Source organism: Myotis daubentonii, chromosome 1 (genome assembly GCF_963259705.1).
Source record: "Myotis daubentonii chromosome 1, mMyoDau2.1, whole genome shotgun sequence".
Taxonomy (NCBI): Eukaryota; Metazoa; Chordata; class Mammalia; order Chiroptera; family Vespertilionidae; genus Myotis; species Myotis daubentonii.
The window spans coordinates 230,777,455-230,796,288 of NC_081840.1; the positions used below are offsets into that span (position 1 = coordinate 230,777,455).

Consider the following 18,834-nt stretch of genomic DNA (forward strand, 5'->3'; position numbering starts at 1 on the left):
TGTCCTCGATGTCCAGGCCACGTCCCCTCTGGTCACGAGTGGGTCGCAAAGAGCTCCTGACGCTGTCTCGTAGACCGTGTGGCTGTGGGAATCTCCGCGTGCGCACACGCTGCCGATGTAAAATCTGGGGGCAGGACCCGCGAGGCTGGTACTGAGCAGGGACGCCCTCACTGTCACCCCCTCCCCACCTCAGACACTAAAGGTCTCTCTTCCTCTCGCGACTTTGCAGCGCCGACCTTGACCTTTGCATCTATCACCTCCACTTAAAAGACCTGCTCCAGCTGGACGCGGCGCTGAGGCAGGACGAGCGCTTGGTAGGTGGTGAGGCGGCTCGGCACCCCTCAGGGCTCAGGCACCGCGACCCGGGCTCTGTGCGCCGGGACCCCCGGGAGGCGGGTGTGGGGGATGGTGGAGCCAGCACCTCCGGAGGGAGAGCGATCTTAGGAAGAGACACCAAGATGGGAAGGCAGCTCCTGCCTGTGGGTGGGCACTGGATTCACTTTACCCAGAGAGGGAGGGAGAAAGAGAAAAAGAGAGAAAAGGAAGCAGAGAGAGAGAGAGAGAGAGAGAGGCAGACAGGGAGAGACAGACAGAGAGAGAGAGAGAGAGAGAGGCAGACAGGGAGAGAGAGAGACAGAGAGAAAGAGACAGAGAGGGGGAGACAGGCAGAGATAGAGAGAGGGACAGAGAGAAACAGAGAGAGAAGCAGGAGGAGTGGGGAGGAGAGGAGGGAGGGAGATTCTGTTGTTTAAACCTTTATTTCTGTTATGTTCCCTTCTTTGGCAACAGATGTTTATTCAGATTTTTAAAATGTGCCTCCTTGACCTCCTTCCAAGAAAGAAGCCTGATGACGAATTCTACCAGAAGATTCTTTCAAAACAGGAAAATGTAAGTCTTCAATCTGTATTTCCAGGTAACTGGAAAATAGCTTATTACAATACTGGAGGCCCAGTGCACGGATTCGTGCTCCGATGGGGTCCCTCAGCCTGGCCTGCGGGGATCGGGCTGAAACCGGCTCTCTGACATCCCCTGAGGGGACCCGGATTGCGAGAGGGCAGTTCTCGGTGACCCACCCCGGAATCGGGCTCCCTCCTCTCTGGTTCCTGGTGCGCCACCCAAGAACCACTGCTGCCAAGTCACCACAGCTCGGCAGCTCCTGCATTGAGCGTCTGCCCCCTGGTGGTCAGTGTGCCTCATAGCTACTGGCTGGTCAGATGGTGGCTTAGGCTTTTATATATATAGATACACTTTTAACGTAATACAGAGATACAGGCGTGAGTACAGATGTAAAAACCACCGTGTGGACTAAAATGGGAAAAAATATCGGAGGCAGAGCGGTGAGAAGAATGTCGGTCATGTTCTCTGTCCGAGAGAGCCGCTGTGGGCGGGACTTCCTGTTCAGGCTGGGGCGTTTTTAAATATCTGATTTCCCAGAGCTGCAGAAGGAGTGAAAGGTGCTGTTTCATTGCTTTCTAAGCCTGGTCTACTTTTTGTGGGGGGTGAGGACTATAGAAGAAAATAATCCATCATTCTCGAGGCTCTGCGTTTAAGGAGAAAAATCGATTTCTGTCATCAAACCTTAAATAGGACAAAACCCATAGCACCGACGTTTGGTTAAGAAATATTCCCCGGGGGGGAAGAAATAAATATTCCATGAGAATGTGAAAAACAAAAGCATTTCTTATGGCAGACCTTAAGACACATTCACCTTGTTCTTTATTGTCTCTCTTTTGCCTTTTGCAGGATTTGGAGGAATTAGAAAAGGGACTTCGGGCCAGACTGTCAGACGCGGAGCCGCTGGGCGCCGGCGACTCCCAGTACATCGCGCTGGCGGACGTGGAGAAGAAGGAGAGGGAGAACGCCGAGCAGCTGATCGATAACGTAGGTGATGGGCGTGTTCCTGCGTAAAAGCGGGGGCTTCGGGGCGGCCCAGCTGGGAGGTTAGAGAGTGGATGCGCCTAGAAACGTCTTTAACACTGGGGTTCCCTGCTGGGTCGGCCCCGGAGCCAGGGATCCGTCTCCGAATTGAGCGATGGAGCAGGTGTCATTAAGGACCAGGATTTTCAGAGGGAGGCGTCTTATTGTTATAACCGATGCCTCTGGCTTAAGTTTTAGACTGGCCTTCGTATCATTCAAAGCAGAGGTTGCTCTGACCCTGTGTGGGTGCGGCAGGTGCTGGCTGCCAACTCCTCACCCCAGGGCATCGCTCCTAAAAGCAGGCTTTAAGTTCCAGAGAGGAGGGCTTCCTTCAGGTATTTATCTCTGTTTGGCTTTTGGGTCCCATGACCCGCTGTTCACGTATTCTGTCTTAAACACACGTTTCCTTGGCGCCCAGGCGCTGTGCTGGCGACAGGGATTCAAATGAACTTAGACCTGGCCCTGCCGGAGAGATGCTCAGGCCAGCGGGGGGCTGGGGGGGGAGGGGTGACAGTGACAGGTGAGCAGATGAGGGTTACAAGTGTGACAGATGGGGACACAGGAGCGCTGAGGCACAGGGGAGAGAGGAACCTTCTTACCCCCGATTAGGGAAGTTTTCAGAGAAGAATGGCCGCTGAGAGGCTGCCTGGGAGAGGTGTGGTGCTGGCCCGCAGGCTGCAGAGAAGGCAGCAGGGAGCCGAGAAGCAGGCAGAGGGAGCTGAGCAGAGCCTGGACGAGGGGCCTCCACTCACCAGGACGGGGAGTCACTGAGGGTTGCAGCAAAGGGTGGCTGGGTCCCCTCCTGCTTTGAAGGGCTGCACAGGCTGCTGTGTGGAGGCCAGTGTGAGCTACGGGGCTAGTGCAGTGGGGTTTCCTGAAGGCATTTGCAGTAGGTGGAGGGTAAGGAGAAGTGGGAGCCGATAGGATGGGACGTAGGGAGGTGTGGGGGGAGGGGGTGGTGCGGAGAACTGTCCACAGAAATCAGGACCCAGATTGAGAACAGGCTGGGAGGGGATGGTGGGGCGGGGTCTGACCAGGCCCAGGGGAGGACGCGGAGAGCGAGCGAGTTCTCCAAGGCGGCGGCGCGCAGGAGGGTCTCAGCCTGGAGTCCGGCAGGGACATGGCGTCCAGGCTGCATAGCTCAGGAGAGGGCGCAGTCCTCGAAGGTTCTGTGAAGTCCTGGTGACCCACGAGGGAGACGCCCCGGGCCCAGGACCGTGTGGAGGACGGCAGAGAAGCGCGTGGATCCTGCCCACGGCAAGGAGCACGGGCGAAGGGGAATCATGACAAGAAGGCGGAGGGGCCTGGAGGGACCGGGAGGAAGTCATGTCACGGACGCCGGGGGAAGTCGGAGGTTCATAAGGACGGCCGAGCGTCCTGGCTCCCGGGGTGGAGAGGAAGCCGCAGGCTGGGGGACATGCACTCTGTCCCGGGCAGGAATGCGTGGACGAGTGTCCAAGTCCTCTTACAGCGGGCAGAGAGGTCCTCTGACGGGCGCGGGGACAGCAGGTGTGAGCCTGCAGGGGCGGGCGGGGTCCGATGGGATGAGCTGCTAAGGGGCGGCGAAGGGTGTGCCGAGCTGCCCGGAGGCCCCGAGATGGGACCGGAAGCTTCTGAAGAGGCGCCAGTGCCTCCGGGGGATGCTCTGTGCTGGCCGAGCCCGGCCCTGCGACGCTGGCAGGGTTCAGTGAGCCTCAGCTTGTCATGATCTCCACCTTCAGCCAGAGCAGCCAGGCCAGTGTGGGCTTCTGGGGCCACTGACCCCTGACCCCTCCCATGCCGGTCCAGCAAGAAGTGTCCCTCTCAGCCTCAGACGGGCGCCACGGAGAAGCTCCAGCTGGAGCTGCAGGGACCTGCCCCAGATCCGCTGCCTCTGCCTCTCGCTCCGGGGCCAGGGCCCGTCCCCTGCGCCTCGTCCTCGTCCGCGTCCGCTCCAGCTGTGCTTTATCTGGAAGGAAACTGCCTGCCGCACGCAACCTGCACGTCATAAAGCAAAAGACGTCGCTGAGACCTGGGGTCACTGCCCTTGGTGCTGAGGCCGCAGGGACAGCCGAAGCCCGGCGTTCGCAGCCACTGGCCGTCCCAGCGCCGCGCCCCGCAACGAGATGGGGCAGGAAAAAGGGTTTCAAGGAGGACGTTCCCACAGCATCGGCTCTGCCTCGCTCTCCCTGGTGCTTTTGGAACGAGAACTGACATTTCAATGGCCGTTCGTGCTGTGATTTCCAGGACACGTTCAATCTCTTTTAAATCTCTGGAAGATTCCGAGAGGGCACTGGAATTCACGCACTCCTCCCCCGCAGGCAGGACTCAGCCTGCTGGGTGTCTCCGCGTTTAAGCTGGGAGATCCCGGGGTCCGCAGCTCATCGCTGTTCGCTGCAGTGGAACAGGAGGCACCGCTGGAGAGTGTGACGCTGCGAGGTGAACGTGCTCCTGGGTAGAACTGTCCAGAATCTCGGTCTGTGAGACGCAGTGATTGCAGTTCCCACGCCTGACCATGTGGCGTCACACTTTCTTAACCAAGTCTCCTCCCCTCCTGCCTCTCCCCCTTCACAGATGGACGCCTTCTGGAGGCAGATGGAGAGCATCCCGCAGGGCCTCGTGGACCAGTTCAAGTGTCCCAGCGCCAGAGCGCGCCAGCTCGGGGCGGCCCTGACGACCAGAATGATCGCTGCGGAGGGGCTGCTGCGGGACTCCCAGGACCTGCAGGCGCTGGTAATGTGGGGGGGGGGGGAGGGGGCCGGGAGGGGCAGGAGCGGCACGGAGGGGTTCACACAGAGATGGAATCAGGAAGCTCCAAGTGCTGTAGAGATTGTCCAGTCAAACACCTTCGTATTGTGGATGGGGAGAGAGAGCCCAGAGAAAAGCAATGAATTCGTCCTTCCATCATCCATTCAGTCCTATCCAGTCCTTCTTTCTATTCATTCTTCCTTCCGTCCTTCCTTCCTTCCACCCATCCATCCCATCCATCTATCCTTCCATCCCATCCATCTATCCATCCACCACCCATCCATCTAGTCCTTCTATTCCATCCTTTCTTCCTTTCATCCCATCCATTCCTCCCTCCCTCCCTCCATCTCTCCTTCCCTCCCGGGTGTGGAGGTGCGGCCAGCTGCATGTCCCGCAGCTCAGAGCACTGTGTCCCCCCCGGCTGCACACTGACATGATCTGGGAGCTTTAAAAGGCACTGATGCTGGGGTCCCCGATGAGCCTGAGTTACTCTGCCTGGGTTGGAGCTCCGGTGACCACGGCGAGCAGTCGGGTTGACGTCCACTGGTGGATGGAGCTTCGGTTTGCTCTCCTGCTGCCTCCCGAGTCCCCGAAGGCGCTTCCGGCAATGTCTGCGCCTGGGCCTCGTGCCCAGCGGCCCAGTCTAACCCGTGCGAAGCAGGGGCCCTGGTTCTGCTGGTTGTAAACTCCCCAAACAATTCTGATGTGCAGCTGGGCATGCAAAGCACTGGTGCCGAAGAAGCTGCACCTCCACCTCCTAGGCCCAGCCCCTTGCAGCTGTGTCACCTGGCACTGGTTACTTAACCTCTCTGAGTTCTGGTTGCTCTGTTTATAAAAGGGTGGTCCTGGGCCTTGTCCCAGACAGGCCCGGGGAAGCGCTCCGTGACCTGTAACACGTTAATCACCAGGAGGTTTCTCTGCGGAGGATTTGGGCTCACCCTGCTGTGTGCAAGGCCCGGGGCACTACCCACCCATCTCCCCGCCCTCTGGCCTTGGGAACTCGGAGGTTACATTTCAGACCCTGCACCTGCCCAGGTCACACGCGGCTCAGAGCCCTCGAGCGGCCGCCCTGCCCCGGCGCGGACTCGGCTCTCAGACCCGCGGAGCAGGCCCTGAGGAGCCAGAGCGACTCCCGCCGCTTCTCCCCAACCGTCTGCCCCGAGTGTGGTGCAGACCAGCGGCTTCCGCGTCCCCTGAGAGCTGGTTAGAGACGCAGGTCCTCCCCGCACGCCCAGATCCACGGTGCGCGCTAACAGATACCCGGTGCACACTGCACACGGCCACCCGAGAACACTGTGTGCTTCCGTCCTGCACACAGTCCGTCTCCGCCTGGGCCCTGCTGGCAGAGGCAGGAAGCGGCCGGCTGTGACGCACCTGGGCCGCCCTGCCTGACGGCGCCCCCGGCCTCGGCTTGGCCGTCCAAGCCCCTTTGAGCTGGACTCTAATTTGATCCGGCTGCTGATATGGACGCTCAACAAAGGAAAACGACTTTCCTTTTCTCCTTTTTCTTTCTTTAATTATTATCCTGTCAGCACGATATGGATGCAGAAAAAAACACACACACAAAAAAGCCACAGTGTATCCTTAGCTGACTCTGGCCCAAGCATTAGCCAGAAACTTCCAAGTAGGAAGGAGGGAATGAATTATTCGGCTCTCAGTAGGCTCTTCCTTCAGGCAACATTTAATGAGCACCTACTATGTGCCGTGTCATGTTATAGAAACCGTATTGCAGACTCGAGCCAGAAACCTGAGCTCAGACCACAGTCCTGCTGCTTCCTAGCCGTGCGACCTCGGCAGTTCCTCAACCTCTCTGTGACTCAGTTTCATCATCTGTAAAATGGGATCAGAGTGGCACCTGCTCTGAGAGTGTTGGAGATCAGACAGGACGTTGATCTCACGTGAGAAGTGTGCATGTCCAGCCACATGTCAGCGGGCAGGATGGACAAAGAAGGCACCGCAGTGCTGCCTGGGAAGGGGGACGGTTAGCTCCCTGCACCCACTTTCCCCCCTCCCCCACCACACCCCGTGACGTATCTAGGAATGTGCTGTGATAAACTCTGGAATGTCAGTGCTTGGGCTGGTGTCTGAGCATTTGGCCTGGGCAGGGGGCCCTGGAACATGGCACTGGCCTCGGGGACTCTCAGAACAGAGCCCTGGAAGAGGCCGTAAAGGTTGTGCTGCCACTAGGAGCCTGGAGGGCCTCCTTGAGCTAAACCAGAGGTGGCTGTCCCGGCCGCGCCCTGCCTGGGCCCTGCCATGGGGAACCTGGCGCTTATGCTCCTGCGCCCTCTAGTGGCCATGGGCCCTGACTGCTGGCAGGTGTTGCACTGAAGGAGGCAGGTTCCCAGCCACTGTCCCTGGGGCTGGTTATGTGGCCTTCCGGGATAGACCTCAGCATCCTTTTCCAGAATCGGGGGGTCACCATACGTGCCCTGTTCACATGCCGTTAGAACCCCCACCAGTGCGGCTCAGCCACAGTGAGGCCAGGCTGGGCAGTGGGTGGCTCAGATACGCTCCTGGCGTCAGGGCTCTCCAGTCGGTTCCTTCGATCAGAGCCTGTTGGGCGAGCAGGGCCCGGCCAGGCCGCGGAGTGAGTGCGAGGAGGCAGGGAGGTGGCCCAGGAGGAGGCCCGTGTGCGAAGGCCTGGCAGAGCTGCAGGCCGTGTTCTGGGCGGCCAGGAGTCGGCAGGGGTGGGGGCCAGTCCGGGGACGAGGCCAGGCTGGTCCTGAAGGCCATGTGCCCCAAGCTCGGGAATTTGGACTCGGTCTGGGGGCAGTGAGAGAGGGTTGGGGCCAGGGGACTCGGGAGCCACATTTACGTCTCAGAAAGGCCCGCTGCCGTGCGGGGCCCAGTGTGAGGGGACAGGTAGAGGCTGGGAGGCCAGGCTCGGTCCCAGGGCAGGAGTGACTGTGAGTCGGCGGGAAGGGAATGGGGAGGGGGATCTGAATGGGGCCAGACTGCCGGCGGTGAAGGGGCCGGGCTAACTCAGGCCTCCCGAGCCGGGTGGCGGGTGGGGAGGGACGCAGCCCTGCAGCTCTCACGTGGTCCACGTGTCCAGCAAGGTGACGCTGCTCCTTCCGGCGCCCTCACTCTCATTCGACAGCCCCACTCATTGGGCATCTCCTCTCTGTGATAGAAGGAGTCCCAGCCCTGTAGTCCTCATTTCCTGCGTGGGGTGTGTGGGGAGGTGTCTTTCCCAGGAGTCCTGCCCTAAGTCACGACCACGCGGCAGAACAAGGTGGGCGGTCCTAAGGTCTGACACTGGGCATCGCCCCCTCAGTCTCTGAGTCCCAGCACCCAGGCTCTGAGCGCAGAAGCCCTGGCTCCTGTGACCTTGACTCTCCCTGTGCCGTGGCGGCCGAGGTCCGGTGGCTGCGGGAGGCGTGGCTGTGATCATAGGCGTGCACTGAACTCCTTCCTGGAAGAGCGACCCTTAGGGAGCACTCAGTAGGTATGAAGCGCTTTGCCTGTGCTCTCCGTGTCCGCCTCGCCACGTCCCCACGAGGGACCACGGGGTCCCCATCTGAGAGGCAGACACGGGAGGCTCAGAGGGGAGCTACGCCGTCTGTGCTCAGCGTACAGCGAGGTGTGGGGCCAGGACGCAGCCGTGACCGAGCGCCGCCCCAAGATGGCCCCACCCGACGTCTGGTGCCTCTCCCCTCAGGACCTCCTGGAGAGAACGATGGGCCGCGTGCACATGGCAAAGACGATCGAGTTCCTGAGGCTGCAGATCCAGGAGGAGACCAGGTGCCGGCTGGCCGCCATCTCCCGCAGCCTGGACCTGCTGGCCGCCCAGGGCCGGCTCTCCGGGCGGCAGAAGGAGGAGCTGCTGACCCAGCAGCACAAGGCCTTCTGGGAGGAGGCCGAGCGCTTCAGCCGGGGTGAGCGGCTTCCGCGGGGCCTGGGGCCCATGCTGGGGGCCAGGGGGCCGGGCTGGGGGCAGCAAGAGTCCCAGTTCTGCCCTTGGGGACCAGCCCCTCATATGCTCTGCGCTCGCTTGCCTTCCCCGTAGATCGGGGTAAACAGGGCTGCCTCCCTGGCAGGCTCTCCTGCTCCATTTCCTCATCGGTGATTCCGGCTCACGGGGACCCCAGGGTCTCTCGGCAGAGCCACCAGGAACGTGCAGAGGGCAGGAGGGCAGAGGTGCCCAGTGCCCGCAGCCCTGCACCAGCCACGGGCCCTGAGATGCCGGGTGGGGTGTGCGAGGCAGGAGAGGGCACCCGCCGTGGCCGCTTCCCACACGCCTGCTGCTCGGCCGCCTGGGAAGTGGCAGGTGGGGGCTGAAGACATCCGGGCACCCGAGGCTTAGTCCGGGTCAGACCTTTGGTGGGGCTGCAGGAAGCAACCTGGCCTCCCTGCAGGGCGGGGACCCCCTCTGCACCCGCTTCCTCACAGCCTGGGCGAGAGAGCCCGTTGGTGCTGACCCAAGGCTGAGTGTGCCGGGGCCCCTCGGGTCTCGTCGGGACGTCTGTAGGGCATCTGTGTGCCTAGCGAGTCCCCCAGCAGGCTCTGACCCCCACACTGGCCTGGATCCTGTAGGACCGGGGAGTCTCCGGGTGTCTTAGCTCGGGCCACGGTGACAAGATGCTGCACACGGGCCCCGGAACAGCAGGCATTTGTTCTGGAAGCTGGAAGTCCAACTCAGTGTGCCCAGATTTGGTTCCCGGGGAGGGCACACTTTTGGCAGGACGTGGCGGAGAGCGCGCGCTCCCATCTCTTCGAAGGCCTCTCTCCCCGCTTCCTCCCGCCCGCCGTCTCTGATGTGGGCCTTGAGCTCCTGACGCCTTTGGAGCACGTGTGCCCGAATAATGAAACTGAAATAAACTGGGGTTCGCCCCTCAGTGGCGCCCCTCTTGGTGCTGGCAGAAGAAGCCAGGGAGGTTCTGCCGGGAGAGCCGCCTGTAAGGTCCTGGCTTATTCCACTTTCAGAGTTTGTGCAGCGAGGCCAAGAGCTGGTCCAGGCGTCGCGGGCTCGCCAGGCGGAGGGCACGGCGCAGCTCACGCGGGCCCAGGAGGAGGAACGGAGGGCCTTCCTGGCGGAGGCGCAGCTGACCGCCAACCCCGAGGAGCTCCTCCAGGTGACCCTGCGCGACCCAGCTGGCCTGGCGCGGCTCAGGCCCTGTCACCGGCCTCCAGCAGGCGGGGGCGCTCCTCGGCCTCCCGTGGGTCCGCCCAGTGACCGAGGCCTCTGTGCCTGCATCCCCCGCTCCCGGTCTGCACACCGGTGACCAGGGCTCCGCGGGGCCAGTCTCCCAGGCCTGGGCAGGGCCTGCAGCACTAAGTCAGAGGACGCTGTCCGGGTGGCCTGTGTCCAGGAGAGAGCAGGCAGGGCGGCCCCCAGCACCTCCGCCTTCTGGCTGGACCAAAGCTCAATCCATGGCTTTCCTGGGTCCAGGCTCGCTGGTCCCTGCCGTGGCCTCAGCTTGCAAGCCACAGAAGCCCTGTGACCACGTGCCTTACTTTTCTCAGATATAAACCAAGGATGAATGCCCTTTTGATCTGAGAGTTGGGGGCAGGTGGAGAGAACTGTGCATTTTTGGGGGGTGGCGTGGGGGGGCTTGTGCATTTTTCTGTCCGATTCAGCTCCTGCATTTACTCTCAGGCTTTTCACGGGGTCCTGGAGCGGCAGAGGGTGACGCGCAGTGACCTGGAGGAAGAGGAGAACTTCAGGGCCGCCGAGGCCGTGGCGGCGCTCTGCCAGGTACGTGGCCCCCAGGCGGGCCGGGCTGAGAGCCCTCAGGATCTGAGTGTGCGTGAGGACCGCACATCCTCCTGGGCCCCGGCCCCAAAGGCCGAAAGTGACTGGCCTTGCTTTCCGAGGCCTGTGCAGACAGTGGCCTGCAGGGGGCAGCGCTGGGAGCAGGGAGACGGGGAGGCATCATGGAGAGAGAGCTGGGGCCGGGTCTGTTTTGGTGGCCAGCATCTCAGTCTCCTCCGTGAAGATGGGGTAGTGAGCTTTCTTCACAGGACTGTCCGGCGGTGTAAATAAGCTTCCACAGGCAGAGCACAGAGGTGCTGTGGGCACAGAGTGAGCGTCATACAGTGTGATAAGTGTTCTCGTCCTCTCTGTCTAGGAGGGCGCGGGTGCACGGGAGGGCGCGGGTGCACGGGAGGGCGCGCGTGCACGGGAGGGCGCGGGTGCACGGGAGGGCGCGCGTGCACGGGAGGGCGCGCGTGCAGGGGAGGGCGCGTGTGCACGGGAGGGCGCGGGTGCACGGGAGGGCGCGTGTGCACGGGAGGGCGCGGGTGCACGGGAGAGCTCACGTGCACAGGATATGCTCACAAGGTACCTCGTCCTGCAGCCTGGCAGGTTCTTTCCCAGACCTTTTCTTTGGGTGAGGCACCCACCATGATATGGTGGGCACAGGGGCTGTGAGGCACCCAACATGATATGGTGGGCACAGGGGCTGTGAGGCACCCACCATGATATGGTGGGCACAGGGGCTGTGAGGCACCCAACATGATATGGTGGGCACAGGGGCTGTGAGGCACCCAACATGATATGGTGGGCACAGGGGCTGTGAGGCACCCAACATGATATGGTGGGCACAGGGGCTGTGAGGCACCCAACATGATATGGTGGGCACGGGGCTGTGAGGCACGGGGCTGTGAGATAAACTGACGACCACGTCGCGTTCTCAGGCTGCAGAGAGCAGCATTTTTCTAAATGCCCGCTGTCTCCTGACCTGTAAACAAACAGTAAGGTCCCAGCTTGGCTGACGCGGATGCCGCTAAATCCCAGGTCGCGTGGCTCATAGAGAGGTCTCTGAGCCCAGCCCAGTGCCACCCGCCCGTGGGGACAGGCGCAGAGCCGAGTGCCACACGGGCCTGCTTGCTGCCCATCCTGCTCCGGTGTCTCTTGAAAGGCTCCGTCCGGGGAGGGTGGTGAAACAGACCCGCCACACTCCGGCTTCATGGCCTCGGTTCTCACCAGGAGTCGGGGCAGAAATGAGAGAAATGAACCGTCCTCAGAGAACACAGAGACAGTAGACATGGGTGATGTGCCCCCACCCCCGAAGCGTCTCAGGTTCGATTCTCGGTCAAGGGCGCGTACACGGGTTGCAGGGTCACTCCTCGCGGAGGTAACCAGTTGAGTCTCACAGTGACATCTCTTTCCCCTCTCCCTCCCTCCCCACTCCCTTCCACTCCTTCTGAAAAGCAATGGAAAAACTATGCTCAGGTGAGGATGAAACAAAAACATAGTCCCCACAAGATGCCTCACTGACACCAAACGCAGTCCCCAAGACCACCCTCAGCTCTTCAGTTCTCTAGAGCAGCAGGCACCCGCCAGTGGTCCCTGAGTCCGAAAGGGTGGCGCCCGCTGGTGGTCCCCAAGTCCGAAAGGGTGGCTGGCGCCCGCTGCTCTAAAGGACTCGCTGCAGCTGTTCCCACGGCGGGTGGTTGCAGCAGGAGCTACAGACCCAGGTCAGCCAGAGGTCCCAGGCAGAGGCCTCCAGCGCCCTCTCAGGGGGCGTGGGCAGCACTGGCCTCCTGACAGCGCTGTTGACATCACACACCGGCCACTGCCCACACGGAGGCTCCCGAGCTCGGCGTCCAGTTCTATTGGGACGCAGTCACACAGACGTGGTTGGCCGCCAGTGTGGCCGGCCTTAACCCCCGGGCCCTCTGCGGGATGGGCTGATAGCACGCGGCCCCAGGCCCCACCCTGATCACATCACTGTCCCAGGCTCCCTGACGGGGCCCAGGCTCCCCCGTAACCTGAGACCCTCGTATCCGGGAGGACATTCCAAGAACGGGGAGGTCCCCTCGCAGGAACCGGGGCAAACGGGCCTCTCTCTCAACAAGGTCGGTTCTTGGCTGCCCAGCGGTGAAAGGTTAAGGTGTTTTGTTTCAGGAAACTCAGCTGGGAGCCTGGGCTTCAGGCCTGGGGCTCATAGCATTCAAGGAGGAGGGAGAAGTGGCCTGGTGAGCAAGAGAAGGGAGAGGCGCAGGCAAAACGGATGAATAAACAAACGAGGGAATCGAGGAATGAGCGCGCAACTGGAATTCTGGCATTCTGAAGGCGGCGTGGTCGTGTCCGATGAGAGATTAACACAAACTCCGTGGCTAAAGACAACGCGGTTATTACCTTGCAGTCCTGGAGGTCGGACGTCCGAGGGGGCGTCACTGGCCAAAAGGAAGGTGCCCGTGGGCTGGGTTCCTGCTGGAGGCCCCGAGGGAGAATCCGTTCCCTTGACTTTCCCGGCTGCTGGGGGCGCCCACATCCCTGGGCTCGTGGCCGCTCCTCCGTGCCAGAGCCTGAGACCTGGTTCCCACCATCCCGTCTCCGCTCACCCTGACTCCCTGCCTCCCTCTCACCCGGACGGGCCCTTGTGCTTACACTGGGCTCACCTGGGTCTCTTCCCGTCTCAGTCCCTAACGTGTGTCTGCAGAAGCTCTTGGGCCAGTGGTTCTCAACCTTGGCTGCACCTTCGAATCACCTGGGAATCTTTTTTTAAAAAATCCTGATTCCTGGGCCTCATCCTCCGGAAATTCTGTTTCTGTGTTATGGGGTGAGGCCACAACATTAGTAACAAAGAAACAGAATTTCCGGAGGATGAGGCCCAGAAATCAGGATTTTTAAAAGATTCCCAGGTGATTCGAAGGTGCAGCCAAGGTTGAGAACCACTGTCTTGGACCCTGGAAGGCGGCTTATTCCGGGGGCTCGGACATGGGCGACTTGGGGAGACCTTATTTTGCCTAACGAGATAGGAAGCACTAGGTTTCCAAAGAGTAAAAGAAATTGGGTTTGGGGGAAATGCCAGAGCAATGGTTTCCTGGGCCGTAGTCTATCTGAGGTAGGTCTGGAGGAGCGAATGGTAGACGCGTGGCACCCTGTGGTCCGTGTCCCTGGAAGGAGGTGTCTGTGGGGCGGTAGGGCGTGAGTCAGTTTGCCTGGTCCTTTAGCAAAGTTAAAGGGTGACAGGTCGTCTCCAAGGGCACGGAGTCTGAGAAATACAGACTGGCACGTACAGGTCTACCGCCGTGGCAGCCGGCAAAGGGAACCCCCGTGGCTCTTTGTTGTGACGTAAAGCCACGGGAGCCGTTAATTTATGTTTTATTTGCAGAAGTAAGACTCGCCAGTGCCTTCATGGTCCTGCATGCTAAGTGGTTATAGCCCCTCCTCCCTTTTAGTCATTTTCCCAACCAGCTGACCTCCCTGCAAAGAGGCGCAAATTTGCCAAGTAGAGAAGAGTTGCTTGGGAAGCAGACAGAGCAGAGCAGTGTGGCCCTTGCTGGCTGTGTACCCATCGTGCGGCCCTGTCCGTATCGCCCGACCTCTCTCACCCAGGAATTCTTAGCTGCCCTCCGTGTAGACTGAGCACATGGATGAACCCACTTACCACCCAAAATGCCACCCGTAGCCCCCAGGCTGAGCTAACACCCCTCACCTGGTCCGTGATGACCACCCAGGCTGGTCTGAGATGCTCCCATATGGCCTGACCCACGAGACCCACCCCGTCTGACCCAGAGACCTGCCCAGCCTGGCCCGTAAGCTCCCCTATTGTGGCCCACCAGGCCCACATGACCTGGCCCACCCACCACGTATCTGGGGTCACATCCCTTGCTTGTTTCCTTCCAGACATCCCTCTGTTCTGCCGAGATGCCCGTCCCTCCTACCCCAGTGCCTTTGCGCATGCTTTCTCACTGCCTGAAACCCGGTCCCCTCCCTTCCCTCCGTTTTGCTTGTTCTCATTCTTGTCTCAGTTAAACGTCACTTCCTCAGACCAGATTCCCTGGTGTGTCCCTAGGGCTGCCACCCTCGCGTCCATCGCACTTGTCATAGTGACCCCTGTCCCCCGCTGGGCTGTGCACTCCCTGAGGTCCGGGTCCACGTCTGCCTGTCACTGCCATGTTCCTGGCACGGAGCCCATAGCAAGGGCTCGAGAGACGTTTGCAGAGTGAGCCTCTGAGCTGTGAGCATAAGCCACCTTTGTCCCTCAGCTGCGAGGGCCCCGCCCCTGCTGTGGTGGAGGTCACGTAACCATGACCACGTAATGTCGTGCAGCGAGACGCCTCGGAACCCAGTGCTGGAAGCGACAGTGACGTGTGCTTGCGGTCTGCACTGGCCGGAGGCGGCCGACCTGGGCCAGGCTTGATGGACACAGCGTGCTCCACCTGCCTCATGTCCTCCCGAGGCCGTGGGCTGCCCGGGGATGTCTCCCACCGCAGAGGTGGAGGTCTGGCCTGCACTCTAGCCCACAGCACACCACCTCATTTGATGGGCTGACACAGGTCACATGACTGGCCCCAACCCCATAGGACAGGAGGGTGCTCCCCTCTCTCGGGGCAGAAAGCCGGCCCTGTGCCAGGTGCTGTGTGTCATCATTGCAGTCGGCCCCCAGAGCAGGTGCTGTCCTCACAGTCCTCTGCAGGCGCAGGTGCGAGCACTCCCCCCGCCCCAGCATTGCTCCCCAGGCGCCAGGCTGCAGAGGGGACACGGACAGGAGTGAAGGCCCGAAGTCAGAGGGAACTCCTGCCCTCGCCTGGCTCCCTGGGCCTCTGTCTGAGGGAGAGTGCAGGGCTGAGGCCTGGGGCCGGCCTCTCTCCCCACCAGGTACACCCCCCCGCCCCCCCGGCTGCCCTGACCCGCACACGCACAGGGGAGCACCACGAGTCAGTTCGGTTCTGTTCCGGGCGCAGCATCGATCAGTGTCTCCCAGATGAAACGGCGTGAAGGGGCCACGGGGATGTGGGCTGTCGGAGCCGGTGACAGAGGCGGAGGAAGTGGCCACAGGAGCAGGCAGGACCCAGCGCGGTCTCATTAGAAAGAGCCTGGGCTCGCGGACCGTGGCGCTTGTACAGAGTTCGCCTTTTCTTGAGTTTTAAACACCGTATTTCTGTGGCTTGACAGTCACGAAGGAGAAAGAGAAAGGTGTGTCCCAGCCACTGCTGTGCGATCACAGCGTCCAAGGCAGGAGGACCGATTTAAAAACCTGTCTCCCGGCAGAAAGCTGGGCCGGCAGAGGCTGGAGGGAAATGTAAACCAGTCCCATGGTTTCAACCCTTCTTTGCTGTGAATTGAAACACCCATAAACACGTGGGCAGCACAGACGTATGGACTAGCAGATGGTTATTAAAAACCATCTCTGTAACCATCACCCAGATGAAGAAAGATCATGGCAAGGACCCTGGAAGCCCCCTCACACCCCCTCAATCCCAGGATCCTCCTTGCTCACAGGACCCATATCTGGCTTATTTGACGAACATCAGGTCCTTGCTTTTCTATAAACTAGAGGCCTGGTGCACGAAATTCATGCAGGGTCAGGCGCCTAGGCCTCACCTCCCTGCCTCCCCGCCTCCTCCTTCCCTCACTCTCTCAGTGCCCGCAACTGCTGGTTGCCCCCCACCCCCCATGTTCCACGCCACCCCCTGGTGGTCAGCGCATGTCATAGCAAGCAATCGAACTCACGGTCAAACTCCCGAGTGGAAAATTTGGATATTGGCCTTTTATATATATAGATGGAATCATGTGACACATGCTCTTGTGTGCCAGGCTGCTTTCACTCAGCTTTATGCTTAGGAGATTCATCCGTGTTGCATGTAGCAGTTCATTCTTCCTCGTTGGTCTTTATTATCCCATGGTATAAATACATCACCATTTACCTGTTCTACTGTTGATGGGCATTTGTATGGCTTCTTAGTTTAGACTGTTATACTTTATGCTGATATAAACTTTCCTGTAGAAGTTGTTTGAAATGCTTGTACATGCATTTCTCTTGGGCAGAGACCAAGGAGCGGAATTGTTGGGTGAAAGAATATATGTAGCCTGGCTGGAGTGGCTCAGTTGGTTGAGCCTCGTCCTGTGCACCATAATGTTGCTGGTTTGATTCCATACCCAGGTTGTGGGTTCTCACATTGATGTTTCTCTCTCTCTCTCTCTCTCTCTCTCTCTCTCTCTCTCTCTCTCTGTCTTTCCCTTTCTCTCTAAGCATGTCCTTGGGTGAGGATTTTTTTAAAAAGAACATATATAGGTTCAATCTATATTCTCCATAGTTATTGATATAGCCACCAATTTGATCAGCATTAGTAATTTATGGATATTTTGGTTAGAATTAACATCTTTACAATGTCAACCTTCCAATCCAGAAACATGGTATTTCCTTACATTTATTTCAGTCTTATTTAATTCTTTTAATATTATTTTACAGTTTCCACCCTTAGGTATAATTTTGCTATAGTGTTTTGGGTTTTTTTTTCAGATTAAAGAAGTTTCCTTTCATTTCTGTTTTGCTAAGGGTGTTTCTTATGCATGGAAATTAACTTTTGTAAAATGTTTTTTCCTCATCTAGTCACATAGTCATCATGATATTTTTCTCCTCTACCAGGTATACGGTTAATGTGTCAAATTGCATTGATGCATTGATGTGGGTAATGCCATTAAGTGCATACAAATTTAGATTTTCACATCTTTCTGTTGAGTTAGATCTTTTAGCATTATGAAGTAAACCCCTTTATTTCCAGTCACCCCCCTTTTTTTTTTCTTAAAGACCATTTTATCTACAATTAATGTACCAGAAAGTGACCCTATGTTTACCAGATTCTGGTTATACACTCATTCATTCATTTTCGAAAAAATGTGCTAAGATCCTAGGTGCCAGGGCCTCCTATGTAAACTTGTGCAATTTATGGAACCGCCCTTTTACTGTGCAGATGAAGCCTTCGTTTTCTCGGCTGTAAATTTCTTCCATCAGTTTTGGGAAATGTCTAAGCCATCATCACATCAAATATTGCTTCTCCCTGGGCTCTCCCTTCCTTTCTTTTGAGACTCCAATGAAAAATGTTAGATTTTTGCCCTGCCCAGTGTCCTCAGTTGTTAGGGCGTATGCCACGCACTGAATTTTGTAAAACGTTTTTTCCTCATCTACTAGTAGTCACATAGTCATCATGATATTTGTCTGCTCTATACTGTTCATGTGTCAGATTGCATTGATGCATTGATGTGGGCAATGCCATTAAGTGCATATTCTGGTCAAGAGCATGCACTGGGTTGCGGGTTCACTCCCCACCCCTCATCGGGCATGTGTGGAAGGCAGCCAGTCGATGAGTCTCTCATTGATGTTTATCTCTCTCTCTCTCCCTTCCTCCCTCCCTGCTACTCGCTCTCTGAAAAGCAATGGGGGGAAAAAATCCTTGGGTGAGGACAAAATAAAAAATATGTTGGGTTTTCTCATTGCGTCTTCCGTGCTTTTATCTTCTCCATATTTCCCAGCACTAGTCTCTCCTTACTTTGTTGTGGATTTCCTCCTGATCTGTCTTCCAGCATACTAACTCTCTCTTTAGCTGCTTCTAGTTGCCATTAACCTTATTCATCACTATCTATACTAATAAAAGGGCAATATGCTAATTAGACCTGATAGACCAGACGTCTTCTGGATGTCATTCTGGACGTCCTTCCTGACAAAGCTGGGGCCCAGCCCAGACAAAGCCAGCCCAGGTCCCAGGTGCCAGAGGAAAGCCGGTGCCGGCAGCTTGGGGAAGGAAGGCCTACTCTTACACGAATTTTTGTGCAACGGGCCTCTAGTAAGGTTAATAAAATTGGACCGCATTCTTCAATTCTGAAAATCCTAACTGGTTCGTTTAAACTAAGCAGTGTCACTCCCAGCTCCTTGCTTAACGTGTGAAGCGTGGCTCTGGCCGTCATGAGCACAGAAAGCATCCACTCTTCGGAGTCCAGCCTTGTACTCAGGCTCCCTGGACGACCTGTGGTCTGACGGGAACCCCGCCATGTGGCTCTCGGTTGCAGGAGCTGTACTGCAGCACCATGGGAACGTTCCAGACGCTTGTGGACGTCCTGTTCCTGCAGACGCTCCCCGACATGACGGGCCTCTCGCGGGCGGAGTGCGACTCCGTGAGGCGGGAGGCCCGGGAGGACGCCGCCCTGCAGCTGGGGAACGCGGATCGCTTCCGCCGACAGCAGTGGAGGCTGTCCCAGGACCTCCTGGAGCGCGAGCAGCAGGTACGGCGCCTGTGGAGTGGCCCAGAGTCGCTCTTTTTGAAACTTAGGAAGAACAAGTTGTTCCCTGAGCACCTCCCGGGGTCCTGCTGGGGGCTTGACCAGGATCCTGGTGGCCAGCCTTTCACCTCAGCCCTCAGGGGGGTCGGGGAAGATTGCAAAGCGCTCCTGCCCAGGACAGGAAGTCAGCGGTCGATCCCTTCAGCCGATCCAGCGAGAAAGAGCGGCAAAAC

The 18,834-nt window shown here is 58.6% G+C and overlaps 1 protein-coding gene across 3 annotated transcripts in view; it reads left to right on the forward strand.

Moving 5' to 3' along the window:
• Positions 1–18,834, forward strand: part of EVC (EvC ciliary complex subunit 1) — a 43,908-nt gene that overhangs the window by 11,700 nt on the left and 13,374 nt on the right. For all 3 annotated transcript variants that reach the window (XM_059675976.1, XM_059675958.1, XM_059675967.1), the window contains 8 exons: positions 230–314; positions 790–888; positions 1,744–1,881; positions 4,471–4,629; positions 8,309–8,525; positions 9,574–9,722; positions 10,247–10,345; positions 18,392–18,604. In XM_059675976.1, coding sequence (XP_059531959.1) covers positions 230–314; positions 790–888; positions 1,744–1,881; positions 4,471–4,629; positions 8,309–8,525; positions 9,574–9,722; positions 10,247–10,345; positions 18,392–18,604 — 1,159 coding nt within the window. The remainder of the gene's footprint in view (positions 1–229; positions 315–789; positions 889–1,743; positions 1,882–4,470; positions 4,630–8,308; positions 8,526–9,573; positions 9,723–10,246; positions 10,346–18,391; positions 18,605–18,834) is intronic.